At 46.7% G+C, this 23611-nt stretch overlaps 1 protein-coding gene across 4 annotated transcripts in view; it reads left to right on the top strand.

Moving 5' to 3' along the window:
• Positions 1-23611, top strand: part of LOC134945111 (ubiquitin carboxyl-terminal hydrolase 22-A) — a 459291-nt gene that overhangs the window by 54081 nt on the left and 381599 nt on the right. For all 4 annotated transcript variants that reach the window (XM_063934177.1, XM_063934176.1, XM_063934175.1 and 1 more), the window contains exon 3: positions 23175-23307. In XM_063934177.1, the coding sequence (XP_063790247.1) occupies positions 23175-23307 (133 nt within the window). The remainder of the gene's footprint in view (positions 1-23174; positions 23308-23611) is intronic.

Here is a 23611-nt window from a genome sequence, read left to right as displayed (position 1 = left end):
CTAAGTTCCCCGTGTAGACTGGCACAAAAATGCTTTGACTATCACTTATGTTTTTAAGCTATATGGAGACTTTGCCAGTATAATATATCAGTGTAACTCCGGCGTCCTAAAGAGGCCCCAGATAGTTTACACAAGTGGCTCTCCCCCCTTTGCTACACCCTGTAGCAGATAACCAGCGTGGCTGAGGAATCAGGAAACGCTGTGTGTGCGGAGAATGGCTGCAGTAAGCAGAGGAAGGCGCCAAAACGCCTCGGGTCCCGCTCTGATATTAGCTCTGCCCCAGACAAAGGTGATGGCGGAGATGATGTTCCGAGTCCAGGGGGTCAATGTTGTCCCCTACCTGGACGATCTTCTTATAAAAGCAAGATCCAGGGAGCTTTTATTGCTCCATATCGACCGCACTGTCCACCTTCTGTCACACCATGCGTGGATCCTCAACTTACAGAAGTCCCACCTGGAGCCAACTCAGAGGCTCCTGTTCCTTGGGATGTTGCTGGATATTGTGGCCCAGAAGGTGTTTCTATCAGAGGACAAGGGGAGAACACTTCAGGAGATGGTCCACATGGTGCTCTGACCTACTCGAGTGTCCATCCATCTTTGCATAAGATTGTTGGGAAAGATGGTCGCCTCAGACGAGGCGATCTAGTATGGGAATTTCCATGCCAGAACATTTCAGTTGGATCTCCTGACCAAGTGGTCCGGATCACATCTACAGATGCCCTGGATGATTCGGCTGTCAACTCAGGCCAAGATTTTCCTCCTTTGGTGGCTACAGTACTCCAATCTGTTGGAAGGCCGGAGTTTCTGGTTTCAGGATGGATCCTCCTCACAACGGATGCGAGTCTAAGGGGATGGAGAGCTGTCACCCAAGGGGCGCAGTTCGAGGGAAGGTGGTCAGCCCACGAAAGCCTCCTTCCGATCAACATTCTGGAGCTTCGGGCGATCTACAATTCTCTGCTTTAGGCCTCTCCTCTGCTCAAGGATAGGGCGATCCAGGTACAGTCAGCCAACGCCATGGCGGTGGCATATATCAATCGACAAGGAGGGACAAAAAGCAGAGTCTGCATGCGAGAGGTGTCAAAGATATTCCTCTTGGCAGAAAAAAATGCAATGTTCTGTCAGCAATCTTCATTCCGGGTGTGGACACCTGGGAGGCAGACTTCCTGAGTCGTCACGAACTCCACCCGGGGGAGTGGGGTCTCCACCAGCAGGTGTTCCAGCAGGTCATCAACCGGTGGGGCTGCTCGCAGATAGACATGATTGCTTCTCGTCTCAAGCCATTTTCCTGGTATTGCTCGCGAACCAGGGACCCTCGGGCGAGGGAAGTGGATGCACTGGCGTCGCCTTGGCCTTACCAGCTGGTCTACCTGTTTCCTCCAATTCCAAGCAACTGGGCAAAACCATGTGCACTGCAAGGGGGCCAGATATGACATGTGCAGAGAGAGTTAGATTTGGGTGGGTTATTTTGTTTCTGTGCAGGGTAAATACTGGCTGCTTTATTTTTACACTGCAATTTAGATTTCAGTTTGAACACACCCCACCCAAATCTAACTCTCTGCACATGTTATATCTGGCCCCCCTGCAGTGCACATGGTTTTGCCCAACTGCTAACAAATTTGCTGCTGCGATCAACTCAGAATTAGGCCCCTGGTCTTTTACGAGGACAGAGCGGAGCTCCGGACTAGAGAGCAGTTCCAGCCGAAGGTTGTCTCCGCGTTTCACCTAAATCAACCTATTGTGGTTCCGTCCAGTTCTGATACTTCTACTCCTCCGGAGGCATTGGGTGCTGTGCGTGCCTTGAAAATCTATGTCAAGAGAGTGGCTCGGAACAGAAAGACGGATTCTTTGTTCATGCTCTATGTTGCACAGAAAAAAGCTTGTCATACTTCAAGGCAGTCCATTGTTCGTTGGATTAGGCTAACTATCCAACAGGCCTATGTGTCGGCAGCCTTACCTGTTCTTAAGTCTCTGAAGGCCCACTCTACAAGATCAGTGGGTTCTTCCTGGGCGGCTGTCCGTGGAGTCTCGGCCGTACAACTATGCCGAGCTGCTACCTGGTCGGGGAAGAACACTTGTTAAGTTCTACAAGTTTGATATCCTGGCCAAAGAGGATACCCAGTTTGGGCAGGTGGTGCTTCAGCAGTCTCCGCACGTTCTGGAAGCTTTGGGATGTCCCCATTGTACTAGATTTCCCCCAATATCCCTTTTGGATGCTAGAGAAAGTGGGATTTTAATTACCTACCGATAAATCCTTTTCTCGTAGTCCATAAGGGATATTGGGCACCCGCCTCAGTGCGTTGACTTTTCTACAGGTTCTTGTTATGTGGTTACCTGTTCAGCTGTTGTTACCAGCCGTTGTTGGTTGTTATGTGTTAGTGGTGTGCTGGTCTGTAAATCTCACCACTCTTTGTTATAAGATTTCCTTCTCATATATGTCCTTTCTCCTTCGGGCACGTTTTGCCTATAACTGCCTATGGGAGGGGGCATGGAGGGGAGGAGCCAGCACACCCAGTTGAAGAAATTTAAATTGCACTGGCTCCTTTGGACCCCATCGTAGTAGATTCCCCCAATATCCCTTATGGACTACAAGAAAAGGATTTACCGGTAGGCAATTAAAATCCTATTTTATTTGTGCCGAATATGTGTAGTATTTGCAACACAATGCAACTTGGACGCTCCAGGAGACATATCTGTGTGCAACTGATTCGCTGAATCTGTATATTTAGTGCTACAATGTTGCTTTTTTTTTTTCTTCTTTTTTTATGCCAGGTTCTGTTATGAATCATATACAGACTTGGCCACACAGATGTGTTGCATATCAAATTAATCGTCAGTCTCTTGATGCGTCCTAGTTGCACCGCACTGCATTTAAGACGCACTTTCGGCAAAAAAAAAGACACCTGATACTAGTGGAGTTGCATGGGACTTGTTGGTCACTTGCTGCCTACTGGTGTGTAGTGTTTTTGATGCTAAATATGAGGCTACATCTATACCTGATCATAAATAGTACTTATTTTGTTATCTATAGCTTTTCATTTAAAAATGGCAGGTTATTCTGGAGCAGAACACACTGGAGCCACAGTCACTTTTATAAGGATGGAGAGACTTGGCACAGATTTATAAATCATTTTATTGTAATCTTTCTCCAAAGCGAGGCCTAACAGACTAATCCCGGCTACAAACTGGATGATGTGTGTACCCACGATGTTAGTGACGTGACCTGGTGGCGGGGCAGGCATTGGTGAGTCCGTACACAATTGCCGTTGCCGCCAGCAGGGAATAATGGGGGGGGTTGGGTTTTTTAGGGTATGCAGCATGGCCCTCGCTGGCGATGTTGGATATGCATGCACTGCCGATGGATGATGACTGGCAGGAGCGTGCATTGTCAGTGACATAGTGCATACAGACTAGACGATATCGTAGACGATGTGTCGGAATCGGGCACATCGTTCACTACAGAGCTTGACCACTTTTTCTAAAATATAGGAACCAGGATGAAAGTGTAGGAGCCCCAGAGCACTGTTGTTGTCTGTTACCCCCCACCCCTGACAAAAAAACACTGAATCCACCCCCCCACAGCCACATTACTGAGCAGCTTCTGCCTTACCCCCCCCCCCCCCCCCCCCACCACCTCCCACCCCATGGCCGCACAACTAAAGGGGCCCACCATGCAAACCAGCCCTCTGCAGCGATCCCCCGGGCAAACAACCCTCACCCTGTGGCCACATCACAACCCCCTCCGAAGCCGCAATAACTGGCCATACATAATTGCACTTATCGGAGAGCTCCATGCAGCCGGAGTTTGAAAACAGCAGACAGTGCAGAAGGCCAGGACGGACAGGCATAGCAGTCAGCGCAGGCTGGGATGGACACTCAGCCCATGCAGTCCTGTGCTTGAAATGGCTGCCGTAATACAGGCACACCCATGAATCTCCGCTGGAGAGGATCTGCTTCTTCCCTTCCTGCATAATCTAGTAGCCAGGCATAAAAATCTAGGGACCATGGCTACCTGGCCCCTGGGTTTTGTCGAGCCTTGGTCCACTATATCGTGTAGTGTATACCCCCCAGCTTAGCTTAGATTCTGTGGCAGCTGTCATGATAGCAGGTGTTCTAATATTTGCATAGATAAATTATGGACACATTTGGGGCACTCGACGGCTGCGTGAAACGCCATTCCAGCAAAGAGGAAATGCAGTTATGAATTTGTTACAATCTGACACGGTGTATTATTTATGTTATCGTTTAAAATTGTTCTCCGCTGATAATCAGTAGGAACACCCAAGTCACTCTTCTACTTCATTTTTAGGGGAGTGCTTATGGGTAGAAACGGGCATTAAGATCATTGTAAATGTTTAAAGTCCGTTTACTACTGCCCAAAATTCACCTATTTTTTAGATAATATATGAACTTATTTTGGTTAGAATGTTTCAAAAATAGTATAGTCACAATGCAGTAATTCAGCATTATTTAGTTTGAATACAATCTATTTCTCTTACGTCCTAGAGGATGCTGGGGACTCCGTAAGGACCATGGGGATAGACGGGCTCCGCAGGAGACATGGGCACTTAAAGAAAGACTTTAGGTATGGGTGTGCACTGGCTCCTCCCTCTATGCCTCTCCTCCAGACCTCAGTTTACTACTGTGCCCAGATGAGACTGGGTGCATTACATGGAGCTCTCCTGAGTTTCCTGTCAGAAAGTATATTTGTTAGGTTTTTTATTTTCAGGGAGCCTGCTGGCAACAGACTCCCTGCATCGAGGGACTGAGGGGAGAGAAACAGACCTACTTTAATGCTAGGCTCTGTTTCTTAGGCTACTGGACACCATTAGCTCTAGAGGGATCGGTACGCAGGTCTCGCCCTCGCCGTCCGTCCCAGAGCCGCGCCGCCGTCCTCCTCGCAGAGCCGGAAGATAGAAGCCGGGTGAGTATGAGAAGAAAAGAAGACTTCAGAGGTGGCAGAAGACTTCATGATCTTCACTGAGGTAACGCACAGCAGTAAAGCTGTGCGCCATTGCTCCCATACACCTCACACACGGCAGTCACTGTAAGGGCGCAGGGGGGGGCGCCCTGGGCAGCATATGAACCTCTTTGGCAAAAATAAATATATGTATATACAGCTGGGCACTGTATATATAAAGAGCCCCCGCCAGTTTTTTAGTATATTTGAGCGGGACAGAAGCCCGCCGCCGAGGGGGCGGGGCTTCTCCCTCAGCACTCACCAGCGCCATTTTCTCCACAGCACAGCGCTGAGAGGAAGCTCGCCGGACTCTCCCCTGCTTATTCCACGGTGAAAGAGGGTTTTAAAGAAGGGGGGGCACATAATTTGGTGTGTGTGTGTGTATGTATGTATGTATGTATGTATGTGTATATATATATATATATATATATATATATATATATATATATATATATATATATATATATATATATATACACATATATATATATACACACACACACACACACACACACACACACACACACACACACACACCCACACCAACTGGGTAAACATATATTTATTGTGTTTTTTCCTGGGTCATACAGCGCTGGGTGTGTGCTGGCATACTCTCTCTCTCTGTCTCTCCAAAGGGCCTTGTGGGGGAACTGTCTTCATATAAGAGGATTCCCTGGGTGTGTGGTGTGTCGGTACGTGTGTGTCGACATGTCTGAGGTAGAAGGCTCTCCTAGGGAGGAGGGGGAGCAAATGAATGTGGTGTCTCCGTCGACAACGCCGACACCTGACTGGATGGATATGTGGAATGTTTTAAGTGCTAATGTAAATTTATTGCACAAAAGATTAGACAAAGCTGAAGCTAGGGAACAACCAGGGAGTCAACCCATGTCTGTCCCTATGTCGCAGGGACCTTCGGGGTCTCAAAAGCGCCCACTATCCCAAATAGTAGACAGATACCGACACGGATTCTAACTCCAGTGTCGACTACGATGATGCAAAGTTATAGCCAAAATTGGCATAATGTATTTGATATATATGATTATTGCGATAAAAGATGTTTTGCATATCACAGAGGAACCCCCTGTCCCTGACACGAGGGTACACATGTATAAGGGAAAGAAACCTGAGGTAACCTTTCCCCCCTCACATGAGTTGAACGAATTATGTGAAAAAGCTTGGGAATCTCCAGACAAAAAAACTGCAGATTCCCAAAAGGATTCTTATGGCGTATCCTTTCCCGCCAACGGACAGGATACGGTGGGAATCCTCCCCTAGGGTGGACAAAGCATTGACACGCTTATCCAAAAAAGTAGCGCTGCCATCCGAAGATAGGCTACCCTCAAGGATCCTGCTGACCGCAAGCAGGAGGTTACCTTGAAGTCCATTTACACACATTCTGGTACCTTACTCAGACCGGCGATTGCGTCGGCCTGGGTTTGTAGCGCTGTAGCAGCATGGACAGATACCTTATCAGCGGAAATTGAGTCCCTAGATAAGGATACCATTTTATTGACCCTAGGGCATATAAAAGATGCTGTCTTATATATGAGAGATGCTCAAAGAGACATTAGTCTACTGGGTTCTAGAATCAACGCTATGTCGATTTTCTGCTAGACGAGTCCTATGGACCCGGCAATGGACAGGTGATGCCGACTCAAAGAGGCATATGGAGGTTTTACCTTACAAGGGTGAGGAATTGTTTGGGGAAGGTCTCTTGGACCTGGTCTCCACAGCTACAGCTGGTGAATCAAATTTTTTGCCTTATATTCCCTCACAGCCTAAGAAAGCGCCACATTATCAAATGCAGTCCTTTCGATCACAAAGAAACAAGAAAGTACGAGGTGCGTCCTTTCTTGCCAGAAGGTAAGGGCAGAGGAAAAAAGCTGCACAACACAGCTAGTTCCCAGGAACAAAAGTCCTCCCCGGCCTCTACAAAATACACCGCATGACGCTGGGGCTCCGCTAAAGGAGTCCGCCCCAGTGGCGGCACGTCTTCGAGTTTTCAGCCACATCTGGGTTCACTCACAGGTGGATCCCTGGGCAATAGAAATTGTTTCTCAGAGTTACAAGCTGGAATTCGAAGAGGTGCCTCCTCGCCAGTTTTTCAAATCGGCCCTACCAGCTTCTCCCCCGGGAAGGGAGATAGTATTAAATGCAATTCACAAATTGTATCTTCAAAAGGTGGTGGTCAAGGTTCCCCTGCTTCAACAAGGGAGGGGATATTACTCAACCCTGTTTGTAGTCCCGAAACCGGACGGTTCGGTCAGACCCATTTTAAATTTAAAATTCCTGAACCTATAATCGAAAAGGTTCATGTTCAAGATAGAATCGCTAAAAGCGGTCATCGCCAGCCTGGTAGGGGGGGGATTTTCTGGTATCGTTGGACATAAAGGATGCATACCTTCATGTTCCCATTTATCCACCTCCATCAGGCGTACCTGAGATTTGCGGTATAGGATTGTCATTACCAATTTCAGATGTTGCCGTTTGGGCTTTCCACGGCCCCGAGGATTTTCACCGAGGTAATGGCTAAAATGATGGTGCTCCTGCGCAAGCAAGGTGTCACAATTATCCCGTACTTGGACGATCTCCTCATAAAAGCGAGATCAAGAGAGCAGTTGCTGAACAGCGTCTCACTTTCACTGAAGGTGTTACAGCAACACGGCTGGATTCTCAATATCCCGAAGTCGCAGTTGGTTCCTACGACTCGTCTGACCTTCTTGGGCATGATTCTGGATACAGACCAGAAAAGGGTTTATCTTCCGATAGAAAAAGCTCAGGAACTCATGACTCTGGTCAGGAACCTATTGAAGCCAAAACAGGTGTCAGTGCATCACTGCACTCGAGTCCTGGGAAAGATGGTGGCATCATACGAAGCCATTCCCTTCGGCAGGTTCCATGCGAGAACTTTCCAATGGGACCTACTGGACAAGTGGTCCGGGTCACATCTAGAAATTCATCAGTTGATTACCCTGTCCCCCAGAGCCAGGGAATCTCTCCTGTGGTGGCTGCAGAGTGCTCACCTTCTAGAAGGCCGCAGGTTCGGCTTTCAGGACTGGATCCTGGTGACCACGGACGCGAGCCTCCGAGGTTGGGGAGCAGTCACACAGGGAAGAAACTTCCAAGGTCTTTGTTCAAGTCAAGAGACTTGTCTTCACATCAACATCCTAGAACTGAGGGCCATTTACAACGCCCTACGTCAAGTGGAGATCTTACTTCGCGACCAACCAGTTCTGATCCAGTCAGACAACATCACCGCAGTGGCTAATGTAAACCGCCAAGGCGGCACAAGGAGCAGAGTGGCAATGGCGGAAGCCACCAGGATTCTTCGCTGGGCGGAAAATCATGTAAGCGCACTGTCAGCAGTGTTCATTCCGGGAGTGGACAACTGGGAAGCAGACTTCCTCAGCAGACATGACCTGCATCCAGGAGAGTGGGGTTTTCATCAGGAAGTCTTCGCACAGATTGCAAGTCAGTGGGGACTGCCCCAGATAGACATGATGGCGTCCCGCCTCAACAAAAAGCTACAGAGGTATTGCGCCAGATCAAAAGACCCTCAGGCGGTAGCTGTAGACGCCCTAGTGACACCGTGGGTGTTCCAGTCGGTCTATGTGTTTCCTGCTCTTCCTCTCATACCCAAGGTGTTGAGAATAATAAGAAAAAGAGGAATACAGACAATTCTCATTGTTCCAGATTGGCCACGAAGGACCTGGTATCCGGATCTGCTGGAAATGCTCACAGAAGATCCGTGGCCTCTTCCTCTACGACAGGACCTGTTGCAACAGGGGCCCTGTCTGTTCCAAGACTTACCGTGGCTGCGTTTGACGGCATGGCGGTTGAAGGCAGGATCCTAGCGGAAAAAGTCATTCCGGATGAGGTCATTCCTACGCTGATAAAGGCTAGGAAGGACGTGACAGCTAAACACTATCACCGTATATGGCGAAAATATGTTTCTTGGTGTGAGGCCAGGAATGCTCCTACGGAAGAAATCCATCTGGGCCGTTTCCTTCACTTCCTACAGACTGGAGTGAATTTGGGCCTAAAATTAGGCTCCATTAAGGTTCAGATTTCGGCCTTATCCATTTTCTTTCAAAAAGAATTGGCTTCTCTCCCAGAAGTACAGACTTTTGTGAAGGGAGTGCTGTATATTCAGGCTCCTTTTATACCTCCGGTGGCGCCTTGGGGCCTTAACGTGGTGTTGAGTTTCCTAAAGTCGCACTGGTTTGAACCACTTCAAACGGTGGAGTTAAAATATCTCACTTGGGAGGTGGTCATGTTATTAGCCTTGGCTTCGGCTAGGCGAGTGTCTGAATTGGCGGCTTTGTCTCATAAAAGCCCCTATCTGGTTTTCCATATGGATAGAGCGGAATTGCGGACCCGTCCTCAATTCTTGCCTAAGGTGGTGTCATCTTTTCATATGAACCAACCTATTGTGGTGCCTGTGGCTACGCGAGACTTGGAGGATTCCGAGTCCCTTGATGTAGTCAGGGCTTTGAAAATTTACGTGGCCAGAACGGCTAGAGTCAGAAAAACAGAAGCACTGTTTGTCCTATATGCAGCCAACAAGGTTGGCACCCCTGCTTCAAAGCAGACTATTGCTTTCTGGATCTGTAACACGATTCAGCAGGCGCATTTTACGGCTGGATTGCCGTTACCAAAATCGGTCAAGGCCCATTCCACTAGGAAGGTGGGCTCGTCTTGGGCGGCTGCCCGAGGGGTCTCGGCACTACAACTATGCCGAGCTGCTACTTGGTCGGGTTCAAACACCTTTGCAAAGTTCTATAAGTTTGATACCCTGGCTGAGGAGGACCTCCTGTTTGCTCAATCGGTGCTGCAGAGTCATCCGCGCACTCCCGCCCGTTTGGGAGCTTTGGTATAATCCCCATGGTCCTTACGGAGTCCCCAGCATCCTCTAGGATGTAAGAGAAAATAAGATTTTAAACCTACCGGTAAATTTTTTTGTCGTAGTCCGTAGAGGATGCTGGGCGCCCGTCCCAAGTGCGGACTATTTCTGCAAGACTTGTATATAGTTTTGCTTACATAAGGGTTATGTTATAGTTTTCATCGGTCTTGGACTGATGCTATGTTTTCATACTGTTAACTGGTTAGTATATCACAAGTTATACGGTGTGATTGGTGTGGCTGGTATGAATCTTGCCCTTGGATTAACGAAAATCCTTTCCTCGTACTGTCAGTCTCCTCTGGGCACAGTTTCTCTAACTGAGGTCTGGAGGAGGGGCATAGAGGGAGGAGCCAGTGCACACCCATACCTAAAGTCTTTCTTAAAATGCCCATGTCTCCTGCGGAGCCAGTCTATACCCATGGCCCTTACGGAGTCCCCAGCATCCTCTACGGACTACGAGAAAAAGATTTACCGGTAGGTTTAAAATCTTATCTTTTAACTACTGCATGTGGAGACTTAATTGTTTAAAGTGAATACATGGTATCAAATTACAAATTGGAATCATCCCACGCTAAAAACATTAATAGGTCCTACACATTAGGCGATTCATATCGTTCATATCGTTCAGTGTGTGTTGGCACCAACGATGAGCGGCCCCGCACTCGTTCATCGTTTGTGCCGGCTCGCTTATGCATGAAAGCCAATATGGGCAATCTCGTCCATATTAGTTTGCACTGCTACGGAGCCGGGTGACGGGGAGAGTGAAGAAACTTCACTCCTCCCGTCACCTCCCCCTTACCACCCCTCCCCATCCCCCCCCTGCCGCCAGGTCATCCGCCTGCTGTGTCGGGCAGCACTGTGGTGGGTCGCCGAATGTGTAGGGCCCATTAACAGGCACGCTGCAAACGTACAGTAGGTGCAGCTATGATCATCACATATTTATGGAAAGCATAGCCAAAAGGCGAAATTTCTTTTCTTTCCAGTACAAACACTAGTAAAAGTGATTTTTGGAACTTAAAGTGGGGATTCAATTAGCTTATAGATCCCCAGTATGCTATTCAATTAGCCCTGCCGCAGGTGGTTATAGGGCATTTTTTTTTCAGGACCCACTGAGGTCTCTAAGCAAAATCCCTGATAAGTGCCATTTTTATGCGCCCTCGATTGCCAAATCACACAGTTCTGGGAACTTATCCCTGATCCTATGTATTTTCGTGCGAAAATGGGATTGTTTTTTGTGAGAAGAAACTAATTGAATTGCCTGGGGGGAAAAAAGAAATCAGGCAAAAAATTGCAATAAAGCCTGCCTTTTTTTTTTCCTCTCACATAAGTCCCACTTAGTGTAAAAAAAAGAAAAAAGTGTGCTCAATTTTTTTTCTTTTGTGCATTAGATATTAAATCTAAAGATATCAGTCCTACAGAATAATTGCTTACCAGAGTTATATACAATAAATATAAAAAATATCTACACATCCTGCAGTGTTTCAAGATGTAAAGGCTGAAAACAAGATACATGTCAGACCTTTGTTTCACCTTTTAATGTGACCTTGAAGAAGCCAACCTACAATACCCTGGTTGACTTTAGTAAGCACACCCCTAAATTAATCATTTGTGAAAGTACCTTTTAGTTTTATTTTAGCAGTGACTCTTTTTAAAGATGTCAGTTTTGCAACCTGGACTTGGCTATTCTGTTCTATCAAATTGTGAGGTCTTGCACCATACCTCAAGGTTCAGATATGCAGAATACAGATAATTACTTCATTGTGTGACTTGACCACTAATTATGTTCATATTTTGACTGCTTCATGAGGACCACAAATATCCCAGTAAGCTGCAACAAAGTATAAGAAAATGCTACATGAACAGCTGATCTTTGTTTACAGTTAATCATTTTATTGCTGGCAGGTGTATGCAAATTCCATTGAACATGATTTTGAATGTGATTGGTAAAATCTGTAGGTTGTGCACTCTCATGCAACCAGGGTATTGTAGGTTTTACATTTCTGTTAAATTGTATGTTTTTAATTTTTTATTTTTTTTATTTACAATTTGTTGGTTTCAAAGTTGCAGGCTTTATTTTTCAAAAACCTGCCATTTTCAATAAGCTTGGTGTAGATTTTCTATATAACTATGTTACTCCCTCTTCCTCTTTGGTGCCGTCTTTTCTGTCCTTTGCCTAGTCATGTAGGGAGTAGTTACATATGTAAGGGCTTACCTGCTAATGATATGTGCATGATTGGAGCAGGTAGAGAGAGGCCCTGATGTCACACACAAGTACAGAAGTGAGGGAAATTACATAAGGCTTGTACAGAAATTGCTTCCTCTGGGGAGAAGCACCTTCTGCCTTGAACTGTAGGTATGGAATGCTACTGAAGCCTATATGTTAATGTTCCATAGATCCAAGGGCATCCTTGTGAGGCATGTGTGTAATTTGTGGGAGAAAAAAAAAATGGATTTAGAGCTATAGATATATATAGACACACACACACACACACACACACATACTTTACTGTGCCAAGTTTTATGCAGGTGTGGAAATGTTGCAAAGAATGCTTTCAGAACTAGAATTGTTCATAGTTTTATTTTTATTATTTATCAAATTGTAAAGTAAATGAGCCGAGGAGAAATTTAAATCAAATCAATATTTACGGCTGGATGTAATGGAGTCCGGGATTCTTGTTTCTTGTTCTACTTTTACATTGAAGATAGTTCTTAATGGCATTGGCTGATTGTTTTGGGTCGTTGTCCTGCTGCAGAATAATTTTGGAGCCAATTGGACGCTTCCCTTATGGTACTGCATGATGCATATGTCCCTTCAATGATGGTGGGGTATTTTCTCACTGCAGTCAATCTTGTCAACAGCAACAAGAACAGTAACAAAAATCATGATTTTAGTAATTGCAAAACAAGAAGAGGAATTCAGCTATGGCTTTTCCTCCACATATTTTAATAAAAGGCAAGAACCAGAAAAGAAGCAGGTGAGATGATACAAGTTCTGGAATAGCATACTTTGGATTATCAACCAGGGGGACAAAAACCACAGCCAATCCAGATACTAAAACATTAAGGGGTCTATTCGTGAAGCAGTGACGTGTGGAGAAGTTGCCCATGGCAACCAATCGGCATTGAAGGAACATTTATCATTTGCTTACTATACAATAGTACAAAGCAGCAGATTGGTTGGAGTGCTGTTCAAGACTGCAGCTGCAGAGGTTGTTCATGTACCAAGATATTAGGATACCTGCAAAACTTTTTTGCAGAGTGAAATAGATGTGTTTAATAGCATCGTTTTATTCCATTGTCCAAAAAAGCTAAACAAAATCTGCATTGGTGATAGAAACATGACCCACTGGTTGTAGAAACATCACTTACAGAACCACAAATGGATTATTATGGTAGATACAAGTAAAGAACTGATGTAGTGCAGACATTAGTCATGTGCCACCCCATGGGTTGTTGATATAACATGTAGCCAGGCTACCATTAAATGTACCGGAAAAGATTTTGTGGTTTTTTTCAAGGTGTGTCTCCATAGAAAATAATTTTTGTATGTGATGACTGAATTATTTTGGTTTTCCAAGGTTTTGGGGAGAGGTAGGGTGCAGCACGTGCAAAATCTTGTAGGTAGTAGTGGGAGGAGGTAATCAGTTGGCAGGAGAGTTGGCGTGCATTAGCAGAGCGAAGAGGTGGGTGGGAGTGTAGAGAGAGATAAGATCAGAGATGTAAGAGGGAGAAGAATTGGTGAGTTTGGGAAGCTTGAATTTGATTCTGAAGGGGAGCCAGTAAAGGACTTGTAAGAGAAGCAAGGTAGATGTACGTTTGATGAGGAAGATGAGAAGGGCAGCAGCATTAAGGGTATATTAGAGTGGGGAGAGGCCAAATAGCAGGAGATTACAGTAGTCCAATCTGGAGATGACCAATGAGTGGATAAGTGTCTTCGCATCCTGAGTGAGAGAGGGTCTGAACCTGGAAATATTTTTGAGACGAAGATAGCAGGTTTGTAAAAGAAGTACTGAATGTGTGGTTTGAAGCAGAGGGAGGAGTCGATGATTACTCCAAGACGGCACACTTGGGGGCTAGAGGAGATAGTAGTGCCATCAATAGATAATGAATTTGTCGAAGGGGAGGTTATGTGGGAGGGAGGATGATCAGCTCAGTCTTGCATATGTTAAGTTTAAGAAAGTGCTGGTACATCCAGGAAGAGATAGCGGAGAGACAGTTGGAGATATGAGTGAGGAGAGCAGGGTGGAGGTCAGGGTAGGAAAGGTAGATTTGAGTATCATCAGGGTAGAGATGTTATTATAAGTCAAGAGTTAATGAGCTGACCTAAAGAAGATGTGTAGAGAGAGAAAAGGAGATGCCCAAGAACAGACCTTTGGGGGACACCTACTGGTAGAGGAAGTGGAGTCATGAGAGAAAACAGAGAAGGGATGGTCAGAAAGGTAAGAGGATAGCCAGGAGTAAAGAATTTGCAGGAGGAAGGGGTGGTCCATAGTGTCAAATGCAGCAGAGAAGTCATGGAGAATAAACAGAGTAGTATCCCTCGAATTTAGCAGCAAGGAGGTTATTGCAGACTTTCATGAGGGCAGTTTCAGTGGAGTGGAAAGGACCGAGGCCAGGCTGGAATGGGTGAAGCAGTGAGTTGGATGAAAGAAAGGTGGTTTGTAGACTATACGCTCAAGGAGTTTGGAGACAAAAGGGAGGAGAGAGATGGGTCGGTAGTTGGAGAGAGTGATTAGAGCAAGATTAGGTTTTTTAAGAATAGGGGAGACTAGTATGCTTGAAGGCAGGAGGAGGAGGAGGTGGGCACAATGGGAATATGCAGAAGTAGAGAGTTAATGGAGGAGGCGGGAGGGAATAGGGGCTAGTGTGGAGGTGGAGAACGGATGAGGGCTATTCCTCCCCAGACACAGGGAAGAAAGATGTCAGAGATGGAAGGAAAAGGGGAAGTTGGGTGAAGGGAGGAGGGGGGTTGCTCAGGGTCTGGTGGGATGTGATGTCCTGTCGTATGGAGTCAATTTTGGATGTGAAGTAGGTGGCAAAGTCAAGAGCAGAGAGTGAAGAGGGAAGTTGAGGCGAGGGTGGGCAGAGGAATGAGTTGACAGTGGCAGAGAGGCGCCGGGAGTTTGAGTACTGGGAGGAGATGAGGTTCTTGAAGTTTGATTTATTTCTTTTTTATAGGGAAAGGGAAGCACAGTAGGATGAGAGGACACATTTGTAATGGAGGAAGTTGCTTAAGAGCGAAACTTCCTCCAATGTCGCTCTGTGGTACGTGAGCATTTTTAGGGGAATAGTGGTTGGTGGGGCGACAGTCAAGAGTAGATGTAAGGGATGCGTTGTATAGGGAAGTAGCTTGTTCATGACAGGAGAGAGAATACTAAAGAGAAGCAAGTCAAACAGGGTGGAAAGGGAAGTTCAGTCATTGGCAGGGCAGCCATCGAGGAGGGGGGGGCGGCTGTGGGGACTGGTGTCCCAGGCCCTTACAGTGAGGGGGGCCCACCCCTGGCTCCTACCGGCAATTCCTGGAGAACTCCACCAGGCTGAGAAGCAGCGGGGCGATTCACAGGGAGGACTTTTTCAAACGAGCCTTCACCTGCGCATCAGCTCTCTGGCAACCTTTCCTGTAGGTCCGCAACACTCCCCTTGTATGTAATATTACAATGTATGACATCACATAAGGGTGGAGCGGTGTGGCAGAATCTTTTTTTTCTCTGACGTCCTAAGTGGATGCTGGGACTCCGTAAGGACCATGGGGAATAGCGGCTCCGCAGGAGACTGGGCACAACTAAGAAAGCTTTAGGACTACCTGGTGTGCACTGGCTCCTCCCACTATGACCATCCTCCAGACCTCAGTTAGAATCTTGTGCCCGGCAAAGCTGGATGCACACTAGGGGCTCTCCTGAACTCCTAGAAAGAAAGTATATTTTAGGTTTTTTATTTTACAGTGAGATCTGCTGGCAACAGACTCACTGCAGCGAGGGACTAAGGGGAGAAGAAGCGAACCTACCTTGGGCTTCTTAGGCTACTGGACACCATTAGCTCCAGAGGGATCGACCGCAGGAACCGGCCTTGATGTTCGGTCCCGGAGCCGCGCCGCCGGCCCCCTTACAGAGCCAGAAGCAAGAAGTGATCCGGAAAATCGGCGGCAGAAGACTCCTGACTTCAACAAGGTAGCGCACAGCTGTGCGCCATTGCTCCTCATGCACACCTCACACTGCGGTCACTGATGGGTGCAGGGCGCTGGGGGGGGGGGCGCCCTGAGCAGCAATATAAACACCTTGCCTGGCAAAATCATCACAATATATAGCCCCAGAGGCTATATATGTGATTAATTACCCCTGCCAGAATTCCTGAAAAAAGCGGGAGAAGTCCGCGAAAAAGGGGCGGAGCTATATCCCTCAGCACACTGGCGCCATTTCTCCCTCACAGCTCCGCTGGAAGGAAGCTCCCTGGCTCTCCCCTGCAGTCTACACTACAGAAGGGTAAAAAAGAGAGGGGGGGGCACTAAATTTAGGCGCAATATACATATATAGCAGCTATAAGGGGATATAATTTAGTTAATCCCTGTATTATATAGCGCTCTGGTGTGTGCTGGCATACTCTCTCTCTGTCTCCCCAAAGGGCTTTGTGGGGTCCTGTCTTCTGTCAGAGCATTCCCTGTGTGTGTGCGGTGTGTCGGTACGGCTGTGTCGACATGTTTGATGAGGAGGCTTATGTGGAGGCGGAGCAGATGCCTATAAATGTGTTGTCACCCCCTGCGGGGCAGACACCTGAGTGGATGGACTTGTGGAAGGAATTACGTGAAAGTGTCGACTCCTTACATAAAAAAATTGACGACATGCCAAATGCAGGACAGCCGGCTTCTCAGCTCGTGCCTGCCCAGACGTCTCAAAGGCCATCAGGGGCTCTAAAACGCCCGCTACCTCAGATGGCAGACACAGATGTCGACACGGATACTGATACCAGTGTCGACGACGAAGAGACTAATGTAATGTCCAATAGGGCCACTCGTTACATGATTGAGGCAATGAAAAATGTTTTACACATTTCTGATGTGACCCCAGGTACCACAAAGAAAGGGTATTATGTTTGGAGAGAAAAAACTACCAGTAGTTTTTCCCCCTTCTGAAGAATTAAATGAAGTGTGTGAAGTAGCGTGGGCTTGCCCAGATAAAAAATTGGTAATTTCTAAAAAGTTACTAATGGCATACCCTTTCCCGCCAGAGGATAGGTCACGTTGGGAAACACCCCCTAGGGTGGATAAAGCGCTTACACGCTTATCAAAAAAGGTGGCACTACCGTCTCCGGATACGGCCGCCCTAAAGGAACCTGCTGATAGAAAGCAGGAGGCTCTCCTGAAGGCTATATATACACACACTGGTATTATACTGAGACCAGCTATTGCTTCAGCATGGATGTGCAGTGCTGCAGCTGCGTGGTCAGATTCCCTGTCAGAAAACATTGACACCCTAGACAGGGACACTATATTGCTAAACATAGAGCATATTAAAGACTCTGTCTTATACATGAGAGATGCACAGAGGGATATTTGCCGGCTGGCATCTAAAATAAGTGCACTGTCCATTTCTGCCAGGAGAGGGTTATGGACTCTGCAGTGGACAGGTGATGCAGATTCTAAAAGGCACATGGAAGTTTTGCCCTATAAGGGTGAGGAGTTGTTCGGGGATGGTCTTTCAGACCTAGTGTCCACAGCAACGGCTGGGAAGTCAGCATTTTTACCACATGTCCCCTCACAACCAAAGAAAGCACCGTATTATCAGGTACAGTCCTTTAGTCCCCAAAAGAGCAGGCGGGGTAGAGGCGCGTTCTTTCTGCCCAGAGGCAGAGGTAGGGGAATAAAGCTGCAGCATACAGCCAGTTCCCAGGAACAAAAGTCCTCCCCCGCTTCTTCTTCTAACTCCGCCGCATGACGCTGGGGCTCAACAGGCGGAGCCAGGTACGGTGGGGGCCCATCTCAAAAACTTCAGCAATCAGTGGGCTCGCTCACAAGTGGTATCTCAGGGGTACAGGCTGGAATTTGAGACATTTCCCCCCCGCCGTTTCCTCAAATCTGCCTTGCCAACAACTCCCTCAGGCAGGGAGGCTGTGATAGAGGCAATTCACAAGCTGTATTCCCAGCAGGTGATAGTCAAGGTGCCCCTACTTCAACAAGGACGAGGTTACTATTCCACAATGTTTGTGGTACCGAAACCGGACGGTTCGGTGAGACCCATTTTAAATTTGAAGTCCTTGAACACATACATAAAAAAATTCAAGTTCAAGATGGAATCGCTCAGGGCGGTTATTGCAAGCCTGGAAGAGGGGGATTACATGGTATCGCTGGACATCAAGGATGCTTACCTGCATGTCCCCATTTACCATCCTCACCAGGAGTACCTCAGATTTGTGGTACAGGATTGTCATTACCAATTCCAGACGTTGCCGTTTGGCCTGTCCACGGCACCGAGGGTATTTACCAAGGTAATGGCCGAAATGATGATACTCCTTCGAAAAAAGGGAGTTTTAATTATCCCATACTTGGACTATCTCCTGATAAAGGCGAGGTCCAGGGAGCAGTTGTTGGTCGGCGTAGCACTATCTCAGGAGGTTGGATTCTAAATATTCCAAAGTCACAGCTGGTTCCTGCGACACGTCTACTGTTCCTGGGGATGATTCTGGACACAGTCCAGAAAAAAGTGTTTCTCCCGGAGGAGAAAGCCAAGGAGCTGTCATCTCTAGTCAGAGGCCTCCTGAAACCAAAACAGGTGTCGGTGCATCACTGCACGCGAGTCCTGGGAAAGATGGTAGCTTCCTACGAAGCAATTTCATTCGGCAGGTTCCATGCCAGAACTTTTTAGTGGGACCTGTTGGACAAGTGGTCCGGATCGCATCTTCAGATGCATCGGTTGATAACCCTGTCTCCAAGGACCAGGGTGTCTCTGCTGTGGTGGCTGCAAAGTGCTCATCTTCAAGAGGGCCGCAGATTCGGCATACAGGACTGGGTCCTGGTGACCACAGATGCCAGCCTTCGAGGCTGGGGGGCAGTCACACAGGGAAGAAACTTCCAAGGACTTTGGTCTAGTCAGGAGACTTCCCTACACATAAATGTTCTGGAACTGAGGGCCATTTACAATGCCCTAAGTCAGGCAAAACCCCTGCTTCAAAACCAGCCGGTTCTGATCCAGTCAGACAACATCACGGCAGTCGCCCATGTAAACCGACAGGGCGGCACAAGAAGCAGGACGGCGATGGCAGAAGCCACAAGGATTCTCCGATGGGCGGAAAGTCACGTGTTAGCACTGTCAGCAGTGTTCATTCCGGGAGTGGACAACTGGGAAGCAGACTTCCTCAGCAGGCACGACCTCCACCCGGGAGAGTGTGGACTTCATCCAGAAGTCTTCCAACTGATTGTAAACCGTTGGGAAAGGCCACAGGTGGACATGATGGCGTCCCGCCTAAACAAAAAGCTAGAAAAATATTGCGCCAGGTCAAGGGACCCTCAGGCGATAGCTGTGGACGCTCTAGTGACACCGTGGGTGTACCGGTCGGTTTATGTGTTCCCCCCTCTTCCTCTCATACCCAAGGTGCTGAGGATAATAAGGAAAAGAGGAGTAAGAACTATACTCATTGTTCCGGATTGGCCAAGAAGAGCTTGGTACCCGGAACTTCAAGAATTGATCTCAGAGGACCCATGGCCTCTGCCGCTTAGACGGGACCTGCTGCTGCAGGGGCCCTGTCTGTTCCAAGACTTACCGCGGCTGCGTTTGACGGCATGGCGGTTGAACACCGGATCCTAAAAGAAAAGGGTATTCCGGATGAAGTTATTCCTACGCTCATTAAAGCTAGAAAAGATGTAACCGTACACCGTAACATTATCACCGCATATGGCGAAAATATGTTGCGTGGTGTGAGGCCAGGAAGGCCCCAACGGAGGAATTTCAGCTGGGTCGATTTCTGCACTTCCTACAGTCAGGGGTGACTATGGGCCTAAAACTGGGTTCCATTAAGGTCCAGATTTCGGCTCTGCCGATTTTCTTCCAAAAAGAACTGGCTTCACTGCCTGAAGTTCAGACATTTGTTAAGGGAGTGCTGCATATTCAGCCTCCTTTTGTGCCTCCAGTGGCACCGTGGGACCTCAACGTGGTGTTGGGTTTCCTAAAGTCACATTGGTTTGAGCCACTTAAAACCGTGGATTTAAAATATCTCACGTGGAAAGTGGTCATGCTTTTGGCCTTGGCTTCGGCTAGGCGAGTGTCAGAATTGGCTGCTTTGTCATGTAAAAGCCCCTATTTGATTTTCCATATGGATAGGGCAGAATTGAGGACTCGTCCCCAGTTTTTCCCTAAGGTGGTATCAGCTTTTCACTTGAACCAACCTATTGTGCCTGCGGCTACTAGGGACTTGGAGAACTCCAAGTTACTGGACGTAGTCGGGGCCTTGAAAATTTATGTTTCCAGGACGGCTGGAGTCAGGAAGACTGACTCGCTATTTATCCTTTATGCACCCAACAAGCTGGGTGCTCCGGCTTCGAAGCAGACTATTGCTCGCTGGATTTGTAGCACAATTCAGCTTGCGCATTCTGCGGCTGGCCTGCCGCAGCCTAAATCTGTAAAAGCCCATTCCACGAGGAAAGTGGGCTCTTCTTGGGCGGCTGCCCGAGGGGTCTCGGCTTTACAACTTTGCCGAGCTGCTACTTGGTCAGGGGCAAACACGTTTGCAAAATTCTACAAATTTGATACCCTGGCTGAGGAGGACCTTGAGTTCTCTCATTCGGTGCTGCAGAGTCAACCGCACTCTCCCGCCCGTTTGGGAGCTTTGGTATAATCCCCATGGTCCTTACGGAGTCCCAGCATCCACTTAGGACGTCAGAGAAAATAAGATTTTACTCACCGGTAAATCTATTTCTCGTAGTCCGTAGTGGATGCTGGGCGCCCGTCCCAAGTGCGGACTGTCTGCAATACTTGTATATAGTTATTGTTAACTAAAGGGTTATTGTTGAGCCATCTGTTGAGAGGCTCTGTTATGTTCATACTGTTAACTGGGTATAATATCACGAGTTATACGGTGTGATTGGTGTGGCTGGTATGAGTCTTACCCGGGATTCAAAATCCTTCCTTATTGTGTCAGCTCTTCCGGGCACAGTATCCTAACTGAGGTCTGGAGGAGGGTCATAGTGGGAGGAGCCAGTGCACACCAGGTAGTCCTAAAGCTTTCTTAGTTGTGCCCAGTCTCCTGCGGAGCCGCTATTCCCCATGGTCCTTACGGAGTCCCAGCATCCACTACGGACTACGAGAAATAGATTTACCGGTGAGTAAAATCTTATTTTTATTTTTTTTGAGTTAGGGGACCTGTCTCTTGTCAGTCCCTGGCCCAACAATTTCTGATGGCAGCCCTGGTCATTAGCCTCAATGTTACACTTAGTGATGGTAGTCTTAGGAGGTAGAGATGGAAAAGCAGAGAGAGCGAAGTTAAGAGAGCAGATGATGGTCAGAAAAAAATCACAACGGTGAGTGAAGGTTAAATCAAGCGAGCTCCCATTCATATGGGATGGAGAGGAGGTCCACTTGGAGAGACCAAGTGACAATGTAAGTTTAAGTGGTTTAGAGACACTGTATTTAGTGGGGGTGTTGATAGGAATGTTGAACTCACCTAAGATAATGGAGGGAATGTTTGAGGAGAGGAAGTAAGGAAGCCAAGTAGCAACGTTGACAAGGAATTTGGATGGAATGCCAGGGGAACGTAGACACTAATTGTTATTTCCTAGCAGGAGGTTTAGTAAATGACAAGAACTTTTGATAGTGGTCAGTGCACTTTGTGTATCTATGTAAAGTGTCAAGAAGGTTTGGAATTATGTTCTGTAATTCTGTTACAAATATATGAAGGGGTAGTCAAATATAAACATTGCTGCATAAAAAATATAGGTACACACATATTTAAAGCACAAAGAAAAAAAAAATGTGTGTATATGTGAATGTATATGTGTATGTATGTGTGTATATATATATATATATATATATATATATATATATATATATATATATATATTAATAATATAATATTGTACAGGAATCAAATATTATATTGTGCCCGGAGACCTTCCCAGTGTCATGGTTAATGGCAGCCGCAGCTCTGAAGGGGTTAACACTCCGTTCCCGGCACCATTTTTGAAGGCAATGGGTGCTCGGCAACACTTTTAAATGGACACTGTCACTAGGTGCCATATTTGAAATGTTACAGGCGCCCTGTGTTAATGTGTTCCCGCCAGGTGGGTTAAAAATTATTTTTTCTTTTCATTACTCTACTGCGGCCCGGACTGAGTGCTGGGCACATAACAAAAATGTTTAATATATAAATGTAAAAATGTTTTTAAAAGGTATGGGTAACACTGAGCAGATCCCGAGTTGCACTGCTTGCTATGTGGACCATGGTGCAGATCACAGGCTCAGTGTATATTTAAACGGATGCATCAATGTATTTAAAATAAAAGTGCACTTACTTGGTACTGCTCATGTCTCAGGGGTGATCCAGGGCTTTGTGCAGGTTGCTGGATTCTCCCATCCCTCTCCCACAAAAACGGAATGCCTTCCCAAATACCCTTCAAATTGGGAGATGCATGGGAAGGCAGAGGAAAGAGTTAGCTTTCCAATCAGCTGTTTTCAGTGGGCAGGGGCAGGGAACATGGGATCTGGGCTTCCCATCTCTGGAGCTCTGTTTCAGGCTATAGGTGATGAGCTGGGTCCCCAGGCAGATTCCTGGAAGTAGTTTTCGGAGGGTAACTTTGTCCTCACAGACTGAAAGGCATCGGGGAGTGGCGAACTCTGCAGGAGGGCAGCAGCCCAAAGGAATAACCACACTCCACTGTGCATAGGGGAAAATAGTAACTGTCCATGTGTCCAAGGCATGCACAGCACATGCAGTGGTTGGTTGGAGAGAACAGGGAGGGTTTACCCCCTGCGGTGTGGTGTGTAGAATTGACGTAAGAAGAGGAGCCTGACGGCCTCAAAGGTATACCATCTTAATGTTCATTCTAGCACCCTACTATTTCCAAACAAATCCTAAACCATGGACAGATGTACTGACAGCTGATCAACAATTGCCCACCATGTTGTAGAAAGCTGGGGATGTTGTAGTGTATTGATCATTTTATAGGCTCTTGGTTGCATGTCTTTGCCATGGTCATAACATTTGTTACAGAGCAGGAGATGGGAGTAATGTTTAATGCACCAAAGAGTTAAAACAATCTTTGTTCTCCGATGTAGTAAGGGCAAACTCACTCCTGTAACAATCTTTACTTAATTATTGTATGTTTTTTTGCAGGCTAAGTCGTGTATCTGTCACATGTGTGGTGCCCACCTGAACAGGCTCCACTCTTGCTTATACTGTGTGTACTTTGGCTGTTTCACTAAGAAACATATTCACGAACATGCAAAAGTTAAGAGACATAATCTAGGTAAGTTATTCCAAACTCTTTTAAATAGGTAGAAAATTCTGTAATTTTAATCTATCTGTTATCCCTTTTACCTCAACTGCAACAATTTATGCTAAAATCTAAGTTCTGAGGTTCTGGCTCTATACATCAGTGGTTGTAGCTTTATGTAACGTCTTATCTGAAAACTGTTTTGACTATCATTTTTTGGTATGATTGTTTTGCTTGCATACGTAACAGTATGAAGTAATTTTGTATTTAACTTGATTACATGCACAGTAGCAATGAAGTTGACACAATTTATAATGTTGACATTTCCAGGATGGTT

This window comes from Pseudophryne corroboree, chromosome 7, assembly GCF_028390025.1.
Source record: "Pseudophryne corroboree isolate aPseCor3 chromosome 7, aPseCor3.hap2, whole genome shotgun sequence".
NCBI lineage: Eukaryota > Metazoa > Chordata > Amphibia > Anura > Myobatrachidae > Pseudophryne > Pseudophryne corroboree.
Note: the sequence above shows the minus strand (reverse complement) of the source record. Positions and strands in the feature narration are given on the sequence as shown.